Raw genomic sequence first — 24,313 nt, 5'->3', positions numbered from 1 at the left:
AGGGAAGGGATACATTCACCTGCACACTCATGACACACGACACAAACACGCACAGTTTGGTTGGATCATGAATCCACTTCAAGAGCTCGCACTGGATGGCCCTCGAGGTCATATTACTTGATTCAACTGGACAGACCCTTCACACGCAGGCCTGAAGCCTTGGAAAAGAAGAGCTCCGCAGGCCCCTCCTCACAATCCTCTGGTCCGGCCCCACCCTCACTCGCCGCCTCCTGGCCCTGGGAACAGCTGAACCCGCCTTCCGCCTCAGGTTGGGCCTCCGGGCGTTGGGAACACCAGCGCTGCGCAGGCGCAGTGGGGCGGTCATTCCCAGAAATCTCCAGGCCCGGCCCGGCAGTTGCTTCGCTTCAGGACTTTAACAACCTGGAACCTCACGTCCCACAGACGGCGAGGTGACTTTGACCTTCGGTTCCTTTTCCGTGTCCCGTGTTGCGTACTGCGCGTGAGTGGCACCCGTCCGAGGAAGAATCCGCTTGGGTCGCCGCGAAGACGACTGCGCAGACGTAGCTGGCGCCCATGAGGGACAGCCAGTGGCGGTGAGACTGGGATTGCGGGAGGCGCTCAAAGCGTGGACGGCCGGAGCGCAGCCACGCGAGTCCGCCCGCCCCGTCGGGGCTGTGGGCGCTTGAGCAGCGGGGAGGGTGATTTTATCTCTTAGAGTGAGTGCGATTGTGAGACTGAGAGAGGTGTGTGTTCCTCCTTGTGTGACGGAGACACAGGGTGCATGTCCTTTTTGTGAATGTGGATTGCAGTGGCTCTACGGTGTCATGTGACACATAGCTCTTTTTCCCCTTTGCTGCTTCTAGGCTTCTCTCAAACATGTACCTCTCCCAAAGAATGTGGGCGCAGTTGGGAAATCTGGTTTTGAGTCCTACAAGACACCTTCCAGCAAGAAAGTACATACCAGCTGCTGAGATCGGAATTTTAAATCAAGAATTGCCCCTGAGACAGGCTCCTAGGAACGTATGGATAAAAAGACTCCCAAGATTAGGATTCCTTCCTCGGATTACCCTCCCTGGCACTTCTCTGGGGCTCATTTATGTATTTGAGTATGAAAGCATTTGAGTATGAAACTATGAGCTCTGACGGGAGAAACCTGTGAGCCCTGATACAGATCGCACAATCCTACTTAATTCTGTTATAGGTATGAGGTCACAGCGGGTTTAGTAGTCTTGAAGGATGGCACACAATAAATGCTCAACATTGTCTTTATTCTGTGTCATTCACCCTTCAGATTCTATAAATCAGTGATGAAAATATGATGTTAATGTGTTGAGTGCTTGCATGTCAAAGGGCTACGTGGACGCTAGTTTTCCAGAACAAGTGTTCTGATCCAGGGGTCCTTTGTATTTTGGGGCCTACAGGCGACCACAAATCCCTTGTGCTTGTATAGAATTACTGCATATATTTGGAAAAATGCATTTTTCAAAGGTGTGATAACCCAAAAGATTAGACCTGGGTAATTGATATGCAATCAAAGACTGTTATACCTTGGGATGGTTTTGCACAAAATTAATGATTATACTAATGGAATGGTTAAGAAAATCACACGACATCCATGAGATAGAATATTATGTAGATAATAAAATTCCTGTTTATAAGAATTAGCCGTTACAAGAAAAAAAATGGCTATGATCTAATGTTAAGCAATCTTAATATGTAGATAATAGTAGTCAAGAAAATTTGAAATTATATATGCAACTCATTTTAAAAAGAGAATTTTGTAAAAACTTTTGCAAGGATTATATCCAAAATGATAGTTTAATTGGTTTTTCAGAGAAGAATGAAAATGTTTAGCCATATTTATTGAGCATTTTCTGTGTACCCAGAACTTTTCTACCTATTTGGTATACATATTCACATTAATTTGCAAAGGCAATTTCCTTTTCCATTGATGTTAGAGTGTTTATAGGGAAATGTCTCTAATTATATCAGTGCAGTACAGCTAAAGGATATTCAAGAAGTGAATATACTTAAGTGGTATTTATTTTATTTATTTTTATTCGAGTATAGTTGCTTTACACTGCTGTGTCAGTTTCTGCTGTACAGCAAAGTGAATCAGCCATACGTATACATACATCCCCTCTTTTTTGGATTTCCTTCCCATTTAGGTCACCACAGAGCACCGAGTAGAGTTCCCTGTGCTACGCGGTTGGTCCTCATTAGTTATCTATTTTATACATAGTAGTGTATATATGTCAATTCCAATCTCCCAATTCATCTCACTCTCCCTCCCCCTTGGTATCCATACGTTTGTTCTCTATGTCTGAGTCTCTATTTCTTCTTTGCAAATAAGATCCTCTTTACCATTTTTCTAGATTCCACATATATGCGTTAACATACAATATTTGTTTTTCTGACCTACTTCACTCTGTATGACAGTCTCTAGGTCCATCCATGTCTCTGCAAATGACACAATTTCATTCCTTTTTATGGTTGATAATATTCCATTGTATATGTACCACATCTTCTTTATCCATTCCTCTGTTGATGGACATTTAGGTTGCTTCCCTGTCCTGGCTATTGTAAATAGTGCTGCAATGAACATTGGGGTGCATGTATCTTTTTGATTATGGTTTTCTCCTGGTATATGCCCAGTAGTGGGATTGCTGGGTCATATCGTAGTTCTATTTTTAGGTTTTTTTAAAAATAAACTTATTTATTTATTTAGGGCTGTGTTGGGTCTTTGTTGCTGTGCGTGGGCTTTCTCTAGTTGCGGTGAGAGGGGGCTACTCTTCTTTGTGGTGCACGGGCTTCTCATCACGGTGGCTTCTCTTGTTGCGGAGCACAGGCTCTAGGCACGTGGGCTTCAGTAGTTGTGGCATGCAGGCTCAGTAGTTGTGGCTCATGGGCTCTAGAGCACAGGCTAAGTAGTTGTGGCGCATGGGCTTAGTTGCTCTGCGGCAGGTGGGATCTTCCTGGACCAGGGATTGAACCTGTGTCCCCTGCATTGGCCGGCGGATTCTTAACCACTGCGCCACCAGGGAAGTCCCCTATTTTTAGTTTTTTACAGAACCTCCATACCGTTCTCCATAGTGGCTGTATCAATTTACATTCCCACCAACAGTGTAAGAAGGTTCCCTTTTCTCCACACCCTCTCCGGCATTTATTGTTTGTAGATTTTTTGATGATGGCCATTCTGACCGGTGTGAGGTGGTACCTCACTATAGTTTTGATTTACATTTCTCTAATAATTAGTGATGTTAAGCATCTTTTCATGTGTCTGTTGGCCATCTGTATGTCTTCTTTGGAGAAATGTCTATTTAGGTCTTCCACCCATTTTTTGATTGGGTTGTTTGCTTTTTTGATATTGAGCTGCATGAGCTGTTTGTGTATTTTGGAGATTAATCCTTTGTCAGTTGCTTCATTTGCAAATATTTTCTCCCATTTTCTTTTCGTCTTGTTTATGGTTTGCTGTGCAAAAGCTTTTAAGTTTAATTGGGTCCCATTTGTTTATTTTTGTTTTTATTTTCATTACTTTCGGAGGTGGGTCAAAAAAGATCTTTCTGCAATTTATGTCAAAGAGTGTTCTGCCTATGTTTTCCTCTAAGAGTTTTATAGTGTCTGGCCTTACATTTAGGTCTTTAATCCATTTTGAGTTTATTTTTGTGTATGGTGTTAGGGAGTATTCTAATTTCATTCTTTTACATGTAGCTGTCCAGTTTTCCCAGCACCACTTATTGAAGAGGCTGTCTTTTCTCCACTGTATAGTCTTGTCTCCTTTGTCATAGATTAGGTGACCATAGGTGCATGGGTTTATCTCTGGGCTTTCCATCCTGTTCCATTGATCTATATTTCTGTTTTTGTGCTAGTACACTACTATGCGGGATTTTAGTTCCCTAACTAGGGATCGAACCCGGGTCCTCTGCAGTGGAAGCATTAGGTCCTAACCACTGGACCGCCAGGGAATTCCCTTAACTGGTATTTATTTTAATCACATTGATTTTTTTTCATTGTCATATTAACAGATTTTTAAAATGAGGAATATATGGCCTCTTCCCAAGTGATGTCTATAAATATTTTAATACTTTGAAATATCTTTATATATTTTATTTATGATGATGGAATTAATACAGGCTTATTGCAAAAAATTTTCATTTCTTTAGGGAATTTACTGAGAAGAAAGCAAGGATAACCCATTATCTCCCTGCTTAGAGATAGTCACTTTAACATTTTGGTGTATATTTTTCCAATTTTGTGTGGTTTTGTTTTGGCAGAATAAAATTGATCAAATAAAGGAGACAAGGTTCAACTCATAGTTCAAAAAAGAAATCTAATCCAATGATAGTTTTCTTTCTACCCCTATACATGTAGGGAGAAGAGGGAAAGGCAGAGAATCTTGTGTGAAAAGCATTACAAGTAGTTAAACCTTTTAGTTATTACAAATGTTATTTAAAACTTAATTACCAGGGCACCATATTACTAAGTAAGACATGCTTTCAGAGTTAATAATTTAGAGATTTAAGCTTGTTTTCAGAAAAAGTAACACTAATCTCTGATTTCCAGGTGTCTTACAAGTACAAACAATATTTCCAAACATAGTTGTTATACCAGAAAATAAAGATTATATTTATAAATATTTACATAAATCTCTATATTGTGCAAAGAATAAGATTCCATTCTCCAGTTAGTTTTCCCAGTTTTATCATGATGTTCTTTGAACAGGTTTATGATTCTGAACAGTTTTTCTTGCTCTCTATAGCTGCTGGGGACTGAGGAAGGGGACATTTTCTCTCTTCTTGTCTGATCTCTCTCTCTCTCTTTTTAATTAATGATTTTATTAAGCAGAAATCTGTTTTCTCAAACGTACCTCCTAAAATTTTAAATACTAGAATTAGAAGAAAGAGGACACCCAAGAAGCACAAGTTTTAATATAATAAAACCAGGAAGCACCAGAATTAGCTTCCTTTTATAATAAAAGATTAAAGAACATGGAATGATTTTGTTCTTCAATAATGATAGATAATTTACATTAGTCATCATGATATACAATTTAGTGTGTATTTGAATTATTTTGCCTAGTCTTCAAACTAGTCATATATCGTATGTGATATTTTTATCCCTACTTTGCTGATGAGGAAATCGGCATTGAAATACTTTTCTTAATTTCAACGGGATGCCACCTCTTAAATTATGCATACTTTTTTAGACCTGCCTTCTTCACCGAGCAATTCTTTTAATATTGTTTTCCGTCAATTATATGGTTTAATATCGTTCTTATTAAGAATGGCATAGGGGGACTTCCCTGGTGGCGCAGTGGTTAAGAATCCTCCTGCCAGTGCAGGGGAAAGGGGTTCAAGCCCTGGTCTGGGAAGATCCCACCTGCTGCAGAACAACTAAGTCCATGAGCCACAACTACTGAGCCTGCGTCCTAGAACCCACGAGCCACAACTAGTTAGACCTTTTGCCACAACTACTGAAGCCCGCGTGCCTACAGCCCGTGCTCAGCAACAAGAGAAGCCACCGCAGTGAGAAGCACACGTACTTCAACGAAGAGCAGCCTCCACTCGCTGCAACTAGAGAAAGCCCATGCAGCAACAAAGACCCAATGCAGCCAAAAAAAAAAAAAAAGAATGGCATAGTATGTCACAATATAGCAGACTATAATATAGTTAACCTGTTTGCCTGCTGTGAGATTTTTATGTTTTTAATTTTGGACTATCAAAAATTATTCTCTGATGAACATTCTTCTGCATATACCTTGTGAACTTCTGTAAGTTATTTCCTTTAAAATTTTTCTAAAAGTGGTATTTTGTAGTCAAAAATCATACTTCTTTTAATTGTTTAAAATATGTCAGACCTGGAAAGTATAATATTTGAAGTAATACAGCCACTAAAAAGACATAATTACTTCCTTCAGAGTACATATAATCTGTGAAGGAAGTTAAAATCTGAATAGGAATAATTGAAAGGTAGTGTGTGATAAAGGCCACTGGTGAGAGTTAGGTGACCTGCCTAAAGGAGACATCAGTGTGACTATAGTGACAGTAAGCATATAAACAAATAATACTGAACACATGGGATCTGTATGGCAATAAGTGGATTTTTTTACTATAACCTTTATATTTTGTAGATTTCATTCTAATGATATTAGATGTATAGCAATATTAATAGGTAAGATAATTCAGCAGCTATCTGGAGGATATCATGACAAAACTGACAGGTTCAGAAACAAGATAAATTCTTCTGTTGAAAAGATCTGAAATAAAGCTGTATTGAGACTGTCATCACTTCACAGAAGAGATTACTCAGGGACTGTTCCCAAGTTTTTTGTGGTCAGAATTCCAACATAACTGAGAAGAAATTATAAAATGAGATATTGGGATCCAAAGGAAACAAAATATAAGCCATATAGTAAAATGATCTGAATTTATTTATTTAAAATGATTGTTTTAAAGTTTTTTGATGTGGACCATTTTTAAAGTCTTTATTGAGTTTGTTACAATATTGCTTCTTGGATTTTTGGCCCCAAGGCATGTGGGATCTTAGCTCCCCAACCAGGGATCGAACCTGCACCCCCTGCATTGGAAGGTGAAGTCTTTTTTTTTTTTAATATTTATTTATTTATTTGGTTACCTTGGTCTTACTTGCAGCAGAAGGGCTCCTTAGTTGTGGCTTGCGGGCTCCTTAATTGTGGCATGTGAACTCTTAGTTGCGGCATACATGGGGGATCTAGTTCCCTGACCCGGGATAGAACGTGGGCTGCCTGCATTGGGAGCATGGAGTCTTATCCACTGTGCCACCAGTGGTTAAGGTGAAGTCTTAACCACTGGACTGCCAGAGACATCCCAATGATCTGAATTTAAAGAACAAAGAACTTTGTGGACGTCTTCACCTTAACAAATTAAAAAAAAAAACATATTTTGGACTTTCCTGGTGGCACAGTGGTTAAGAATCCTCCTGCCAATGCAGCGTACACGGGTCTGAGCCTTGCTTGGGGAAGATCCCACATGCTGAGGAGCAACTAAGCCCCTGCGCCACAACTACAGAGCCTGCCCTCTAGAGCCTGTGCACCGCAACAAGAGAAGCCACCGCAATGAGAAGCCCATGCACCGCAATGAAAAGTAGCCCCTGCTCGCCGCAACTACAGAAAGCCCATGTGCAGCAACAAATAAATTTAAAAAAAAAAATTTCAAGTTCTTATGTCAATTGTTACAATGATTATGAAGTAACCTTAAAAAAAACCCCAAAACTCAAGATCTAAGCAAAAAGATAGGGATTGCCGATGTCAAATTCTGATCATGGCAAAGGTATAATTTATGTCTTCACTAGTTTTGATTGTTTCATGTATGAACTAAAAACAACTGAATACCCAGCACTTCATTCCTAAAAGCACCCCCTAAAAAACAAAACAATAAAAACATAACCAAAAATATAATAGCTGTTAATATATGGCCATATATATTTCCAGACTTTTCTATTTTCTGTTTTATGATTGTCATTCTTTTCTCTGTATTGATTAATATGCTTTTATATTTTATAAATAGAAATATATTAGTCAACCTGATTTTTCTATTGACATTATATATGGAACATTTTCCACGTCCTTAAATATTCTTCCCAATTTAACATTGAATGACTACTTGTATATTCTAGTATAATATTGGTCTGTCATATATTTAACTAATAAGCTTTGCTGGACTCAGAATGCTGAACATTACTTGTCCATCTCTCATATTTTGATCAACTTCACCCACTTTCAAGCCCAGAAAGAGGTTCTGATTTGGATTATGTGGCCTCTTTTCTCTTGAAGTTGGGAATGGAAAGAGGAAGATCTGCTCAGAGCAGGACAGAGCTGCCCAATCTTAGTTTCACGTCAACCTTATAACAATGGTACATTGGCCAGAAAATTTTCTACTGAAGTATCTGGGTCTGGTTTCAATGCAGAAATGACTCTGCAGCTGAGACTCCTAGGAATTGAGTGAGGAAATGGATTTGTCCAGAATCCTAACTTACCCAAGTTGTGTGTGATATGAAGTAATTTGGAATCTGGAATGGAAGAGCATACATGGTAATATTAACTTAAACCCAGTGAGGAAACACTAAAATACAACTGGTCTCAAGGTCTTTCTCTTCTCCCAGGTCTGGGTTTTCTGGACTCTGCTTTTCTGGTAGAGGAGCCCAGAGGACTGATCATCTCTTGCAGGTCTAAAACCATGGCCCATGTAAGTTGATGTTTCTCTCCTTGTTGAAATATGTGTATTTTTTTTTTTTGGTCATGTAAGTATTTTCATTAATTTTCCTGATGTTTCCTAACAGAAAGTTCCCTCAAATAACCTGTTTCCTAGCTATTGTTCCAGAGAAATATGTGGCCAAATTACCTGGCACTGTCTCCATATGGCCCATTCAAAACTAACTAGTGTTCATGTAATTTTTGTCCAAAATTTTCAATATTTTTTAAGTGCCCATTCTTCAATTAAGGGCAGTGATGGAACAGTGGGGTAAGTTCTTTGAAGTAGAAATTTATGCTATGCAGGTCAGATCTGTAGTTTGGAGATGGAGACAATGGTTCTGTTTAACTATCCATGGTAAGACTTTGAAGTTTTCCACAGATCCGAGATTTCCAGGTAGATGAGGTGGAATTTATCATTGAATGACCTGAATCTTAATATGGTATGAAATTCCTGCTTTGTATGGATGAGTAGTATATGATTGGGGCTTTGAACATGGAGGTCATGGATTTGGTAGGAAAGCCATGAGACATAAACACTAAGGCTATTTTGTTGTTGACTGAGACATGCTAAGTTTGTGTAACATCTATATAATTGACCAGCCTTCTTCAGTATCATTTAAATCAATGAATTATGTTTTAGTGCATAATGAGTTACTCTGAAACATAGCATCTTAAAGCAGCAACCGTTTATCTCACAGTTTCAGTGAGTTAGATATCTGGATGTCGCTTAGCTTGGCTCTCCTGCTCTGTGTCTCTTACAGGGTTATAATGTGTTGGTCAGGGTTTGCAGTCATTTTAAAGCTCAACTTTGAGTGGATCTGCATCCGAACTCATTGAAGTGGTTGTTGACTTGATCCAGTTCTTCATGGCTGTTGCATTGAGGGCCTCACTTCCTCAGTAGCTGTTGGCTGGCGACTGCTCTTGGTTTATTGTTTTTTTGTTATGTTTTGTTTTGTTTTTTGTCTATAAAATTTATTAACAAAGTTTCAAAAACATTTTGAAATTTTCCACATTTAAAAGGAGTTATGACAAACTGGCAGAGCCAGGGCTGGAATTTAAGATCTATTTTCCCTGAGTTACTTGCCCTCTAGTACCTTAGGTTCTTAACCATGGCTGTACACATTAGAATCACCCCAGAAACTTTTGATTGTACCCCATATCAATTAAATCGGATTTTCCAGAGTAGAACCCAGACACATGTTCCCTGGAAAAGCTCCAATAGGCAGCCAGAACTGTATATATTCATCATCAACACAAGGTCTCACATGTTATTTAGCTAATACATTTCAGTTTTCAAATAATGTCAAGTGTAAACTAATTTAGTGGCCCCTGGAAAATATAATGAAAAAGAGTAAAACATAGGCTACCCATCTAATTTTAATTATTCTACTTAAAAGGTGGAATGAATTCCATAGCACAACTCTATTCCCAAGACCTGTCAGTATTATGAATAAAAGTCAACAATATTTAACAACTGATTATCAATTTATTAAAAATGTTGATTTAAGCATCTGCAATGGTGACTTCAGCCTCGACTCCTGGCTCAATACTGATGGAAGTGATCTGCTTGACAATCTCAGAAGGACTGTGCAGGTCAGTGAGTCGCTTGTGGATCCTCATCTGGAAACGATCCCAAGTATTAGAACCTTCACCACAAGGAGTTTTCCTTGTAGTTATTCTCAGAGTCTTGGTAGGCATCCGAACTGGTCCTTTCACTTTGAGATTCTTTTCCTTCGCGCCTCTGCTCAGATCAGCACATACCTTCTTCAAAGACTTCACGTTGCGGCTGGTGAGGGTGATTCTAATCCAGTGAATCGCCACCTCGGGCTCCACGGGAGTCTTCCCGGTATCTTGACGCGCAGGCTCAGCGGCCATGGCTCACCGGCCCAGCCGCTCTGCGGCACGTGGGATCCTCCCGGACCGGGGCACGAACCCACGTCCCCTGCATCGGCAGGGGGACTCCCAACTACTGCGCCACCAGGGAAGCCCCTTTCCCGGTATCTTTAAAAGCCATAGCTGCGGTGCGGCTTCCTGACCAACTTGTTCCTCCGCGAGAGCGAACGGCAGTGAATCAGGAGCAGGAGTGGGCGGCCCGAGGCTCCGCTACAGCAACGACCGCGTCTTCCTCCCAAAGAGGTTTATTATGTGGGGCTTTCCTTAGGGCAGCTCACACGTGGTAGCTGGCTTCATCAGAGTGACCAAGTGAGACAGCAAGAGAGAATAAGCAATGTGGAAATCATAGTTTTTTATAAGCTAATGTTGGATGTGACATTCCATCACTTTTCTATATTCTATTTGTTGGAAATAATTCTCTCTCACTGGGTTCAGACCACATTCAAAGGGAGAGGATTACATTAGGACATAAATACCAGGAAATGGAGATCACTGGTAATCAATGAGGTTACCTACTACACTCAGAATAAGGAAAGTGTTCAGTGAGAAATGGTAGATGGCAACAAAAATGCATATCATTATATGTAGTTGGTGAAAATAGAACCTTACAATTGTGGAAAACCTTCCAAATGTGCATCTAATTGTATAAATTATTAAATCTGATTTATTTATAAAATACAATGTCATATGCCAAAATAATAAATGGATTTACTGAATCAAGCAAAAATGCTTATGGCAAGATCTAACATAATAGTACTTGATACTTGAAGAAAATCGTATTAATTTTATGCAACCCAGTTTTTAAAATTTGGAGAAATATTTATTTATTGAGAATTTTTGAGGCAGATACCATTTGGACATTATTCTTGTATATACGCTTTTTAATTTAGGAGGGAAACATTATTTTGTCCATTTCCAAATGGTTCAGATATTTAGAAGTATCCCAGAATACGGAAGACATTTGACCTGTGTTGGCAGGCTTCTTAAAAAATATGTATACCTTGTGCTTAAGTCTCCTTCCACATCATAGATTGCCAGCCTACATACTTTCATTTTCTCTTTTCCTATGGAGAAGTCCATCAACTCCTGCTTCTGCTTTCAAAGTATTTTCTTTAATTTGCCCAGTGATACATGTGTTTACTGTTTCAGGGATCACTGACATTCAGTGATGTGGCCATAGGCTTCTCTCAGCAGGAGTGGGAATGTCTTGACCTCGTTCAGAAGACTTTGTACCGGGATGTGATGATGGAGAACTATGGTAACTTGGTCTCACTGGGTATGTTCATCCGCTTCAAATAATTTAGATTAATTTAGAATCTGCTCTATAGGCTGTGTATTTTTTTCTACTGTAATTTTCAGGGCTGCCTTTCCAGAAACTAGTTAAATTTGTTTTTCCTCTTCCCAAAAACGTGGTCTGAGCTTTGTCAGGTTAGAAATGGCAGCTCCATTAAACACTTTTATCTTCCCTATCCTTCAATCATATTCACATCTCCATGTGTTCTTTTTTTATATTTGCATCTCTTCCATAATGACCAAGCAGCTAAATTAGGTATTTGTGGCATATACTGTATAACCATGGTCAAAGGATCCAAGTTTTTTATTCATTTGTGCTCCAGATTGCTCTAATACTCCATTTTAAGATCTGAAACAGTTTCAGGGATATCAGCTTGACAGAGGGTCCTAAACTGCTCTCGGTATCAAAAGAGCCTCTACAATTTATATGGTGATGGATTGCATAATTGGGATTTATTTAAAACTGTACCAAAAGCAGTTCATTTCTTAAAACAAAGTTCATCTGATTTGTGGTTGAAAGTTGTAATACATGAAAATTACATTCAAAATGGAATGAATATCTTATAGCTCTCTTCTTGTATCCTCTAGTGACATTAGAGCATAAGAATAATGTTAATAGCTAACATTTTGATTACTGTGTAGTAGTCATTATTCTAAGCACATTATGTGATTTAACTGATTAAAATAACTGAGAGTATTAACTGATTTAATTCCCCCAACAGTACTATTATTATCCCCATTTTATAAATGAGAATACTGAGGTATAGTGGATTTAAGTGAATTATTCGAGGTTATACCCAGCTGGAAGGTAGCAAAGGCAGGAATTGATCCCAGGCTTCAAAATATGTTTTTAACCACATTATGTTTGCTCTCTAGAGTTAGAGAACATATGAGTTTTAATTTTAAATACAGCAAAACAACAACTTTGCCTTACCTAACTGACTCTTATCCTTTAATTTTCTCGTTCTTCTCTAAAATAGTCAATATCATTATGATCTTTTATTATCATAATTATAATTTTACCTTGACTAGTTACAATTTATTTCTACAACCTGTGGCATTCTGTTTTCTTTAAAGCAGGCCATTCCATTTCTAAGCCAAATGTAATTACCTTACTGGAGCAAGGAAAAGAACCCTGGATGTTTATGAGAGAAAAAACAAGAAGTTGGTGTACAGGTACGTAAGAGCAGGTCAGGCAGAAGTCATTTGTGTAAGTGATAGCCCAGGTGGTAAATACACTTGGTAAACACATCCTTGAAACATTAATTGGAAAGCTCCCTTCTCAGTGAAGGAAAGTCTTGTAATGTGAAGAGGAAGTATCTCAACTTCATCTTAAGCTCATTAATCATTCACCATGTTATTTTTCTCATATTCCCCTCCCAATTTCATGCTAGTCCCTTTCCTTCCATGGTGTAGCCATTTACCTGTATTTTGGACCAGATTCTTTCCAGATCCTCTTTTTCAATGTGACTCTTGTCTAAAAATACATTCATTCCTATACCTGGAAAATATTTGAATAGTCTGAGCTGGCACTGTGCTTGGCATAATCAACCCAGTAATACTGAATAAGGCAGATAATGTTCTTGTGGTAATGGAGATTATACCACGTTAAGGAAGAAATTAACATGAAATAAATAGATAAATAATATAAGGTAGTGAAATATGTTATGAAGGACACTAACAAAGAACACAGCAAATTTAGGTAAGGTAGCATGATCAAGAACCCTTTCCTAACGTTTGTGCAGAGACAGGAAGTAAGGTCACAGGCTTTTTGACTGTATGAGAAAGTGCAACCAAGTAGAGTGAACCACACATGCAAAGGCCCTCAAAGGGGATGAGGTTTGCATGTTTGAGCAGTAGCATCTAGATTAGTTAGTGAATGGTGACTAACAGGACATGAAGCTAGTATGTTAGGAAGGAAAAGATCCTATTAGATTTTGTGGATCCTTATGAAGAATTAGTAGAATTGTTTTCTAAGAGTAGTTAGGATCCCTAATGTGATTTAGGTTTTTTGCCTTTGTTTTTTGAATATGATTTTCACCTTTTCTTTAATCATAAGACTTACAGAGAAGCCTAGATAAAACAACTATAGGTTAAATTGTAATTCATTTTCATATCCTTCTCAAATATTTCTTTATTCTTATTTGTGTTAACATTGATCTGTTGGATTTATTCTCATATTCTTTCTAGGTTTGTATTCTTTCATTATTTTTCATTTATTTGAAATTTACTTGTGAGCTCTATCACCCAATTCTGAGTTTTTCTAATTCTCATTTATGATTTTTCTTATCTAAAAGTTTTTTCTTGTCTTTTAGCATGTTATTGAATAGTATGGTATAGTTGTTTTCCTTGTTTTCAGGGCATTTGCTTTAGATGTATATATATTGTCTCTATAACTGTCATTAACTTTAGTCATATAATTTCTTGTATAGAAGTTGACCTTGGGCCTTTTTGGGGGATGGGGGGTCATTTATATATGAGATTAATTTTCCTCAGTTTTGAGAAAGGAGTCAAGATTCTGGATGCCTTTTCTAACTTTGTGATTTTTAAGGGCTCCCTCTTCTGTTTATTTTATTTTATGTTTTTTTTAATTTATTTTTTTTGCGGTACGCGGGCCTCTCACTGTTGTGGCCTCTCCCGTTGCGGAGCACAGGCTCTGGATGCGCAGGCTCGGCGGCCATGGCTCACGGGCCCAGCCGCTCCGCGGCATGTGGGATCTTCCCGGACCGGGGCACGAACCCGTGTCCCCTGCATCGGTAGGCGAACTCTCAACCACTGCGCCATCAGGGAAGCCCTGTTTATTTTTTTTAAGCATTCAAATTATCATGGCTTGGGGAATGAATGGAGCTATTCAGGAGCATAGTTTTTTATAATATTATAATTAAGATGGTATTGATCAGATTTAAATTGTTACAGATTAAGATGTTAATTGTAATTCCCAGGAAAACCGTTAAGAAAATAACTAAAAAATATATAGTAAAAGAAATAATAAAGGAAATCAAATGGCATCCTAGAACATATCTATTTAACACAAAAGAAGGTAATAATTAAGAGATAGAAGGGGAAGAAAGGCTTAAGACACATAGAAAATATGTAACAAATTTTAACCATAAATTCTATCAGTAATTATATTAAAGGTAAATTGAGTGCACACTCCATTTAAATGACCAACGTAAGCAGAATGGTTTAAAAATAAAAAACATGATGCAACTGTAAGAAATACATTTTAGAGTCAGAAACACAAATAAGTTAAAATAAAGGTCCAGCCACATGGGGAAGCAGCTGGTCAGTTTCTTAAAACGTTAAACTTGGAGTTACCATCCAGTCAATAGGGTGCACTCCCTTATAGTCTTTAGATCTTTGCCCAAATATCATCCTTTTAGTGGGGTTTTGCAGTGAGCCTTTCCCCTGATCCTAGCCATCCTGAGTCTTCTTTCCAATTTCATTTCCTTCTTTAGCAATTTCCATCTTCTGGCATGCCATGTGATTTACTTATTTTTCAAGCTAATGAAGGCCATGCTTTTCTTCTCATCACTTTCCTTCATAGCTAGCTACATACTCTAGAAAATTGGAAATGTACATCTCACAAAAGCTTGTACATGGTTGCTCACAGCAGCATTGTGTATTAATGGTCAAAAAGTGTAAACAACCCAGATTTCCCACTATAATCAAGATACACAACATTTACAGTACATGAAAGGTTTCCATTGTTTCCCTTCCCAATTAATTTCCACGCCCCATGCCCACTCCCATTCAAACTACCACTGATCAACTTTCTGTCAATGTACATTAGATTAGCCTTTTAAAATAATTTTATAAATATGGAATCATACATTATATATTCTGTTATGTTTTGCTTCCATTGGTCAGTATAATGACTTTGAGGTATGTCTATGTTGTTGCGTGTATCACTACTTTGTTCAATTTTTTGTTAAGTAGTATTCTGTTGTATGGATAGACCACAATTTATGTTTCTGTTCACCTACTGATGGACTTTTGTGTTGTTTCCGGTTTGGGACTAGTTATAAGTAGAACTGTTATGAATATTTGTGTACGTGTATTTTTATAGGATGAATACCTAAGAGTGGAATTGTTGAGTAGTAACTGCATGTTTAACAATTTTAGAAATTTTGCACTGCTCCATTCCACTTACTCCATTTTCTTTCCAACACTTGGTATTGTCAGTCCTTTAAATTCTAGACATTATAGTTGGTATGTAATGGTATCTTTTTGCATTTCCATGATGACTAATGATCTTGAGTTTCTTTTATTTACTGATCATTCATATTTTTTGGAGTGTTTATCCAAATCTTTAGCCATTTGAATTCATTATTTTCTTATATTTGAGGGTAACTGTTCTTTATTTTGAAACAAAAGGAAGTCCTTTTGGAACATTAAAAACATTTTCCCACAATGTGACTTACCTATTAATTTTATTAACAATATCTTACAAGGAGTTTTTAAATTGTTATGAATTCCAATTTATCAAATTTCTCTTTAATGATTTTTTTTGGGTATACTATCCAAGAAATCTTTGCCTACCCCAAGGTGGCAAAGTTTTTTCCCTGCTTTTGCTTGACCTTTTATAATTTTTGCTTTTATGTTTAGTTCTATTATATATCCATTTTGAGTTAATTTTTTATTACGGTGTGAGTAGGGTTCAGGACTCATGTTTTCCCTATGGATACCCAGTTATTCCAGCACCATTTAAAAAAAAAAGAATTTCCTTTCCCCTTTGGATTGCTTTGGCACCTTTGTCAGAAGTGAAATCACTGTATGTATCTGTATCTGTTTCTGGTCTCTACTGTGTTTTTCATGTTGGCATAGAAAGTGGAAGTCTTAAAAAAAAGGAAAGTCTTGTAGGTTTTTTCATTTGTGACCTTTGTTGAATTGAGGTAGTTTTCTTTTGTTACTAGTTTGCTGATTTTTTTTTTTAAACTATGAATGGGTGTTCAATTTTGTCAAATGCTTTATCTGAATCTATTAAAATGATTTTTTTTCAAAACTTTGCATTTCTTGTCCCTTCGTAATCTTCCTCCTCTGTCTTCCTCCAACTTCCTTAGGTATGCAATGATCTACTTTCTACTTCTATCACAATAGAGTTGATTGCATTTTCTGTAGTTTTATACCAACAGAATGATAGTGTGAAGTTTTTCATCTTCCTTCAGTCAGCGTAATTAGGTTGAAGTTCATCCATGTTGTTATGTGTGTTTTACTCAGTACTATACCAGTATTTGGTTATACCACAATTTGTTTATTCATTATCTGCTGAAGGACATTTTTGGTTTTTAGCAATAACAAATTAAGATGCTGTAGACATTTGTTTATAAGTCTTTGAATGAATATATGCTTTCATTTCTTTTGGCCAAATACCGAGCAGTTGAATGCCTGGATTGTATGGTTAAATTTAGATTTAGATAAATAAGATTATAAATTTAAATTTGTAAGAAACTATTTTACAGTGTTTCTATACCATTTCACATTTCCACCAGCTGTAAGAGAGATCTGGATCCTCCATATCTTATGAACAATTGGTACGGTCAATCTTTTTAATTCTGGCCTTTCAAGTAAGTATATAGTGTCATTTTGTTGTGGTTTTAATCTGTTTCTCCATAATAACTAATGATGTTGAGGATCTTATTTGCTGTCTTCTTTAGTGCAGTATCTTTTAAAATCTTTTGTCTGTTTTATTAGGTTGTTTGTTTTCTTATTGAACTTGTAAGTTATTTTTCATATTCTACATTAAAAGATATCCTTTTTGAATATTCTCTTGTTTACTGTGATTTTTCCTTTCATTCTTGTAGCAGCGTGTTTGGGAGAACAGAAGTTTTGAACTTTGACACAATCAAGTTTATCCATTTATTCTTTATGAATCTTGGTTTTTGGTGTTGTATCTAAGAATTCTTTGCCTAGCCCAAGGTCACACATTTTTTCCTGTTTTCTTCCAAAAGTTTTACAGTTTTATGTTTTACATTCAGGTCTGTGATCCATTTTTTAGTTCATTTTTGTTTATCAAAGTATGGATTCTTTTTTGGCATATGGATATCCCAATTGTTCCTGCATCATTTCTTGAAAAGACTATCCTTTCTTCACTCTATTGCCTTTGAAATGATGAAAGTAAGTTTTTCATATATGTATGGATCTATTTCTGATCATCTGTTCCATTAACTGACATGTCTTGACACATAAATTTCCTGATTAGTGTATCTTCATAAGTCTTATAATTAAGTAGTGTTATTTAGTCCTTGTACTGTGTTCTTTTCAAAGTTGTTTTGACTATTCTAGATCCTTTGCATTTCCCTATAAATTTTAGGATCAGCTTGTCAATTTCATCATAGACCACAAAAAAGTCTGCTGGGATTTTTATTGGAATTACATTGAATCTATAAATCAATTCAGCAATAATTACTGACAGCTTAACAGTATCAAGTTTTACATTCCATAAACATGATATGTCTCTCCATTTATTTATACCTTTAACTTTTCTCAGCAGTGTTTTATAGTTTATAGTGTACAGGTCTTACATATCTTTTGTGAGATATATCCCTCACTATGTCCTATTTTTGATACTACTTTAAATTGTATTTTTAAAAATTGAATTCCTGAGTGTTCGCTCATATTTACATATTGGTTGTATATACTTCAGCCTTGCTAAACTCAATTACTATTTTCTAGTAACTGTTTTATAGTTTACATTTGACTTTCTACACATATGATTAAGTAATCTATGATTAAGGACATTTTTGTTTCTTAAATTTTCTCCTGCATGCCTTTATTTATTTTTTGATTTATTGCACTGCCTGGAACCTCTAGTCCAATGTTGAGTAGAAGTGGTGAGGGCATAACTTTTTATTGTTCTGATCATATGTGGTAGGCATAATTCTCTCACCGTTGGATATGGTGTTAGCTGTGGGTTTTTTGCAGATGATCTTTATTAGGATAAGTTCTTTTTATGAGGGATGGATGTGGCTTTTATTAAATGCTTTTTTTTAAAAAATTTTTAGACATGATCCATATGGGTTTTATAAATTTTATTGTGTTAATATAATAAATTATATTGATGAAATTTTCAAATATTAAACCAATCTTGTATTCCTGAGATTGATCATCACTACGGTCTGAATGTTTCTACCCCCCAGTATTATACTGAAATCCGAACCCCCAAAGATGATGGCCTTAAGAGGGAAAGCCTTTGGGAGATGCTTAGGTCATGAAGGTGGAGCACTCATGAGTGGAATTAGTGTTCTTATTAAGAGTTACCACAGAGATTCCTCACCCCTTACACCATATGAGGATGCATTGAGAAGGCACTGGCTATGAACCAGGAAGAAGGCCTTCACCAGAATATGACCATACTGGTCCCTTGATCTTGGACTTCTCCGCCTCTGGAACTGTGAGAAATAAATTTCTGTTGTTTATAAGCTACCCAGTCTTTATTTTTTGTTATAGTAGCCCAAAAGGACTAAGACAGGCATTACGTATTACCTTTTTTATATATTGATGGATTCTGTTAGTTAAGATAGTGTTTAGTATTTTACATATATGTTTACAAGGTTTTATAGTATGTAATTTTCACTTCTTATACTGTTTTTCTCCTGTTTGGTATCAGAGTAACTAGCTGCATAGACTAATTCACTCCTCAATTTTCTGGAATAGTTTTGTTTAGAACTGGTAGTACTTCTTCACTAGGTATTTGAAACAGTTCACCAGTAAAACTGCCTGTGCTGGGAATTTTCTTTGTGGGAAGGTTTTCAAATTGTTTCCTAGGTATAGTGTTGCCACACTGATTCATATCCTTCTCATGCATGTGCTGTTGTTGGTAAGAGTGAATGTTGTACTGATCTATACCCAAATACCAAATTAGGAAATCTTCTCTGGCTGTTTTTGTCCCAGCATTCCCCCCCTTTGCTTTCCAGTTTGGCAGTGCTCCCTCTCATTGTTCTTATAGCCAGAAACATTGTGGAGTTTCTATTGGAATTTTTGTAGCCCATGCTTACCCCACAATAACTGGGATCTGCCCTTGAAGCAAGGACATGAGAGTGAATTAAGCAAGAAACTCAGCTCAGTCTGGATTGCTTTGTATAGTCTGACTCCTTTCCAAAGCCCTCCTGCTTTTATTTACAGCCCTTATGTAGTTAATTTTTGTATTTTGTCAAGTGTTAATAGTTGAAATCAGAGAGGGGGCAGGCTGTAGGAACTTCATGCTACCATACTGGAACTAGAACTTCTTCAATTAAGGAGTTATTTAATGATGTGAAATAATTTTTTTTCTCTTGTATCATTGCTGATTTCATTGCTTTTTATTGCATGGTTTATTATCTGTCACAATCATTTTTATGCTACTGTCTTTTTAGTTTTGGCCAGTCAAAACTCTCCAAGCCTTTGAATTCTTCCTCTCTTTTTGGCATAAGATTTCTAGACTTATGCCTGCTGGCTTCCTAAATTTTCCCTTTGTCCAGTTACGCTGTATCCATATTTTAGATCTAGATATTGAGAAATTACAATATAGGTGTTGAAGTATGCTTATGACACTTCCTCTTAATTTTTTCCTGGCAGCTGTTTTTCTGTTTATTCTGTAGCATCTGGTTGATTTAGGCTTTCTCTTCTGTGTTCAATTTTAATAAATTTTCCTAGAAAGTTATTCATACTTTCAAAAGTATTCACATAGTACCCTTGTACCCTTGTAATTTAAATTAATTCCTCTGTGGTTCTTTTTTTTTTTTTTTTTTTTAGATTATTTATTTTTGGCTGTGTCAGGTCTTAGTTGTGGCATGTAGGATCTTCTGTTGCGGCACACAGGTTCTTTGTTGAGGCATGCAGTGTTCTCTCTAGTTGTGACATGCAGGCTCCAGAGCACATGGGCTCAGTAGTTGTGGCACATGGGCCCAAGGGTGCGTGGGCTCTGTAGTTGTGGTCCACAGGCTCCACAGTGTGTGGGCTGCATAGTTGCAGCACATGGTCTCTCTAGTTGTGGCACGTGGGCTCAGTAGTTGCAGCACGTGGGCTTAGTTGCTCCACAGCACATGGGATCTCAGTTACCCGATAAGGGATCGAACCTGCATCCCCTGCATTGGAAGGCAGATTCTTAACCACTGGACCACCAGGGAAGTCCCCCTCTGTGGTTCTTGTTTTCCTCTTTTCTTATTTTTATTTGTTTTTAACTGTCTTTAATTGGTTTATCTAATATTTCTTATAATGATTTTTTTAAAGCACCAGCTCTTTATTTGTTAATGTTACTGTTTTCTAACTCATTATGTTCTCCTTTTATCTTTATTTTTATGCCTTCCTCTATTTTGTTGTTTATTTTCTACATATTAGGCTTTGATTCTCAACTCACCTTTTTTTTTTTTTTTTTTTTTTTTGGTGGTACGTGGGCCTCTCACTGCTGCGGCCTCTCCCGCTGCGGAGCACAGGCTCCAGACGCGCAGGCCCAGCCGCCCCGTGGCACGTGGGATCCTCCGGGACCGGGGCACGAACCCACACCCCCCGCATTGGCAGGCAGACCCCCAACCACTGCGCCACCAGGGAAGCCCTCAACTCACCTTTTTTATAGAGATAATTATTTTAAGTTTTGAGTTCTCTGCATGGTGAAATTGAATGCCCAAAATTCTGATATGTGCTTATTTTCTGTGTAGTCCATTTACTAGAACTCTTTTATTTCAGTTTTTTCTTTCCATAGTGATCTGGCATTTTTGGAGAGGGCATTTCCATTTCCAGATGAAAGGGTTTTTGGTTTTCTAATATTCATTAATTTCTATTGTTACTCAATTTTGAAGATTGTTGTTAATATTATTTCAACTTTTTGTACACATACCATACTCTAGTTACAAGAAGATTTTTTTTGCCCTCAACTCATAGCTCCCTCATTAAACGCTTTGGATTTTGCTCACGGTACTTCATACAGATTTTTATCATTCAGCCCACAACTGCCAATTCTTTTTAATATAATTTTTGGCATTCTTCTAGACTTTTCTATATAAGTCAAGTTCCCTCTTTTGCCCAAAGTCCCTAAATGTTCAAAATACCATACAACTGGTATACCTGGTATATGTCAGAGAATTGATGGACATACTTTTCTGGGGATGACCAGAATGGTTGGCCTTGGTTAAAAGGGAAAGCTAGAGAGGACCTGAGAAAAGATATGAAGGAATGAAACAGGTTGAACATATGTAAGGATCATAAATAATAAAGTGTCAGGGGAGGAATAACTAAGTAAAGACTCTCAATATCTTAATGTGTTATGAAGAACAAATAAAAGCACACATGGCTATGCATAGGAGGGAAAGAGTCACAGTGGCAGAAATGTGTATTTTTAGGGGAATTGTAATTGAAGAATGATCAGGTATAATTGCTTTTTTAAATTTTATATGTGTATATATTTATATTTTAGATGGAAGTGGTATTTAGAGCTGGCTGATACTGGCTCTCTAGGGACAAGATTTTACTTATCATCCCTAAGTCCAGGTTCAGTTACATTACACTGATAGCCTGGAATTGCCTGTGGTGGGAGTATTTACACCATAGACATTGGCAAACACTACAAATCAGGGCTGGATGTGTTCTGTGCGTGTCTTTGTCTACCAGTGCTCTACTGCATAAATTTACTTTTTCTGAGCCCTCCTTTTAAATTTTCAAGTTTTATAACTGTATTTTAGAGTTCTTTAAACCATCTCTAATGGGTGAAATTTTCAGTTTTCTCTTAATTCTATAAAATGTTTTGTGGTCAAAGAAACTTTTTTTTTCCTATTTGTCGTAGATTTGGACTCAAGATACGAAATAATCAGCAATGGAAAAACATACATTTATACAAAACGTTCATCTCTTACTCTACATCACAGAATTGATAATGGAGAGAAACCATATGAATGTAAGGAATGTGGGAAGGCCTTTAGTCGTCATACAGACCTAAGAGTACATCAAATAATTCATACTGGTGAGAAACCATATGAATGTAGGGAATGTGGCAAGGCCTTTAGTCGTCTTACAGACTTTAAAGTACATAAGAGAATTCATACTGGTGAGAAACCCTATGAATGTGAAGAATGTGGGAAGGCCTTTAGTCGTGCCTCAAACCTTGCTCAACATGGAAGAGTTCATACTGGTGAGAAATCCTATGGATGTAAGGAATGTGGGAAAGCCTTTAGTGACGTTGGAACACTTAGAATACATCAGAGAATTCATACTGGTGAGAAGCCCTATGAATGTAAGGAATGTGGGAAGGCCTTTAGTCAAGCCTCAAACCTTATACAACATGACAGGATTCATACTGGTGAAAAACCCTATGAATGTAAAGATTGTGGGAAGGCTTTTAGTCATGCTTCACATCTTGTTAGACATGAGAGAATTCATACTGGTGAGAAACCCTATGAATGTAAGGAGTGTGGAAAGACTTTTAGGAGTAGCCATCAACTTACTATACACCACAGATTTCATACTGGTGAGAAACCCTATGAATGTAAGGCATGTGGGAAGGCGTTTGGTGTGTATGGACGCCTTACTCGACATCAGAGTATTCACAGTGGTGAGAAACCTTTTGAGTGTAACAAATGCGGGAAGTCCTTTAGGCTCAGTTCAAGCCTTAAAGTACATCAGAGTATTCACACTGGTGAAAAACCCTTTGGATGCCACAAATGCGGGAAGTCCTTTAGACTTAGTTCAATGCTTAAGGTACATCACAGAATTCATACTGGAGAGAGACTTTATGGGATATATGTATAGTAGACAGTGGAATTATACCACTTGAGAAACAATTTAAATGAAGAGAATATGAGAAGGATTTTACATGGTTCAGTTCTTATAAAGCATCAAATAATTTAGGCTGGCAGGAACTCCTTGGAATTTAAACAATGTTTTAAGTTTTTCAGTTATGATCCAAATACTGTTCACCTTCAGAGAATTTATACTGTACTTTATATTAGAAAGTCATTTATGGCATTCCCCCTTTTTCACTATTTACTGAGTGCCCAGGCTCTTTGGCCAAGGTTGCAAGGCAGATAAGTGCCACCAAGAAAAAGACCAGTGCATGATTTGAGGTCATGGAGAATAGTAAAAATACACCCCAGGATCAAGTAGAACAGTGTTTACTTATAGCAAGAGAGGAGATAGGATGCACAAGTTCTAGTTCCTTGCAATGTGTCAGTAACCCATAGCCAGCCGATCAACTCCACATCTGACAACGGCAATACAGTTGCACACAGCCCACTTTGTTCTGCAGTGGCAGGACACAAACTCCTTCCCTGTGGGGTGTGACATCCAGAAAACTGGGGGCATGCCTGAGTGCCACTAACACCCGTGATTAAGCAGAACAAAGGAGTACGCATTAAGTCTGACACAGAGATAGCTATTCATGGCAGTAAGCCCAGCAGAGGCTGTGAGGGTTCTGTATTTTTTGGTAAAGACGTATGCAGCCCCAACAAGGACCATCTTTTTTTCCCACCAGCTTTACTGAAGTATGATTGACAAAGAAAACTAAATGTAAGGCATACAAGTGGTGCTAAAGGGGAATGTTTGGCTATAAATGCTTACATTAAAAAACAAGAGAGGTCTCAAATTTAGCAACCTAACTTTACAGCTTAAAGAACTAGAAAAAGAACAAACAACACAAAGCTAGCAGGAGAAATAAAGAATAGAGCAGTGGTATATGAAATAAGAGAACAGAATAACAACAGAGAAAATCTTGAAACCAGAAGTTCTTCAAAAAGATCAACAAAATTGGCAAACCTTTAGCTAAATGAGCTAAGAAAAAAGGGAGGAGACTCAAATTACTAAAATCAAAAGTGAAAGTGGGTAAATTAACTATACTTGAATTAAAAAAAAGTTGTGATACAAAATTAAAAAATAAATTCACACACAAAAAGGTGTAAGTGGGGAGACATTACTACCAATTATACAGAAATAAAGGGATTATGAGAGTACTATGAACAATTGTATGCCAAA

General features: G+C 37.2%; 2 protein-coding genes across 2 annotated transcripts; one reads left to right on the top strand and one right to left on the bottom strand.

Moving 5' to 3' along the window:
* The first annotated feature begins 321 nt into the window (after positions 1-321).
* On the top strand, positions 322-23,095 carry LOC115862492 (zinc finger protein 607). Its single transcript, XM_070044328.1, has 5 exons — positions 322-554; positions 8,101-8,183; positions 11,234-11,360; positions 12,458-12,553; positions 22,134-23,095. The coding sequence occupies exons 2-5, from the start codon at positions 8,175-8,177 to the stop codon at positions 23,093-23,095; spliced, it is 1,194 nt and encodes a 397-aa protein (XP_069900429.1). The 5' UTR covers positions 322-554; positions 8,101-8,174.
* Positions 9,695-10,066, bottom strand: LOC115862156 (small ribosomal subunit protein uS10-like). The gene has a single exon (XM_060289541.1). The coding sequence runs from the start codon at positions 10,064-10,066 to the stop codon at positions 9,695-9,697; it is 372 nt and encodes a 123-aa protein (XP_060145524.1).
* Positions 23,096-24,313: the final 1,218 nt, after the last annotated feature.

Source organism: Globicephala melas, chromosome 19 (genome assembly GCF_963455315.2).
Source record: "Globicephala melas chromosome 19, mGloMel1.2, whole genome shotgun sequence".
In the NCBI taxonomy this organism is placed as follows: domain Eukaryota; kingdom Metazoa; phylum Chordata; class Mammalia; order Artiodactyla; family Delphinidae; genus Globicephala; species Globicephala melas.
The sequence above is the reverse complement of the archived record's forward strand: the minus strand, read 5'-3'. Positions and strand labels throughout refer to the sequence as shown.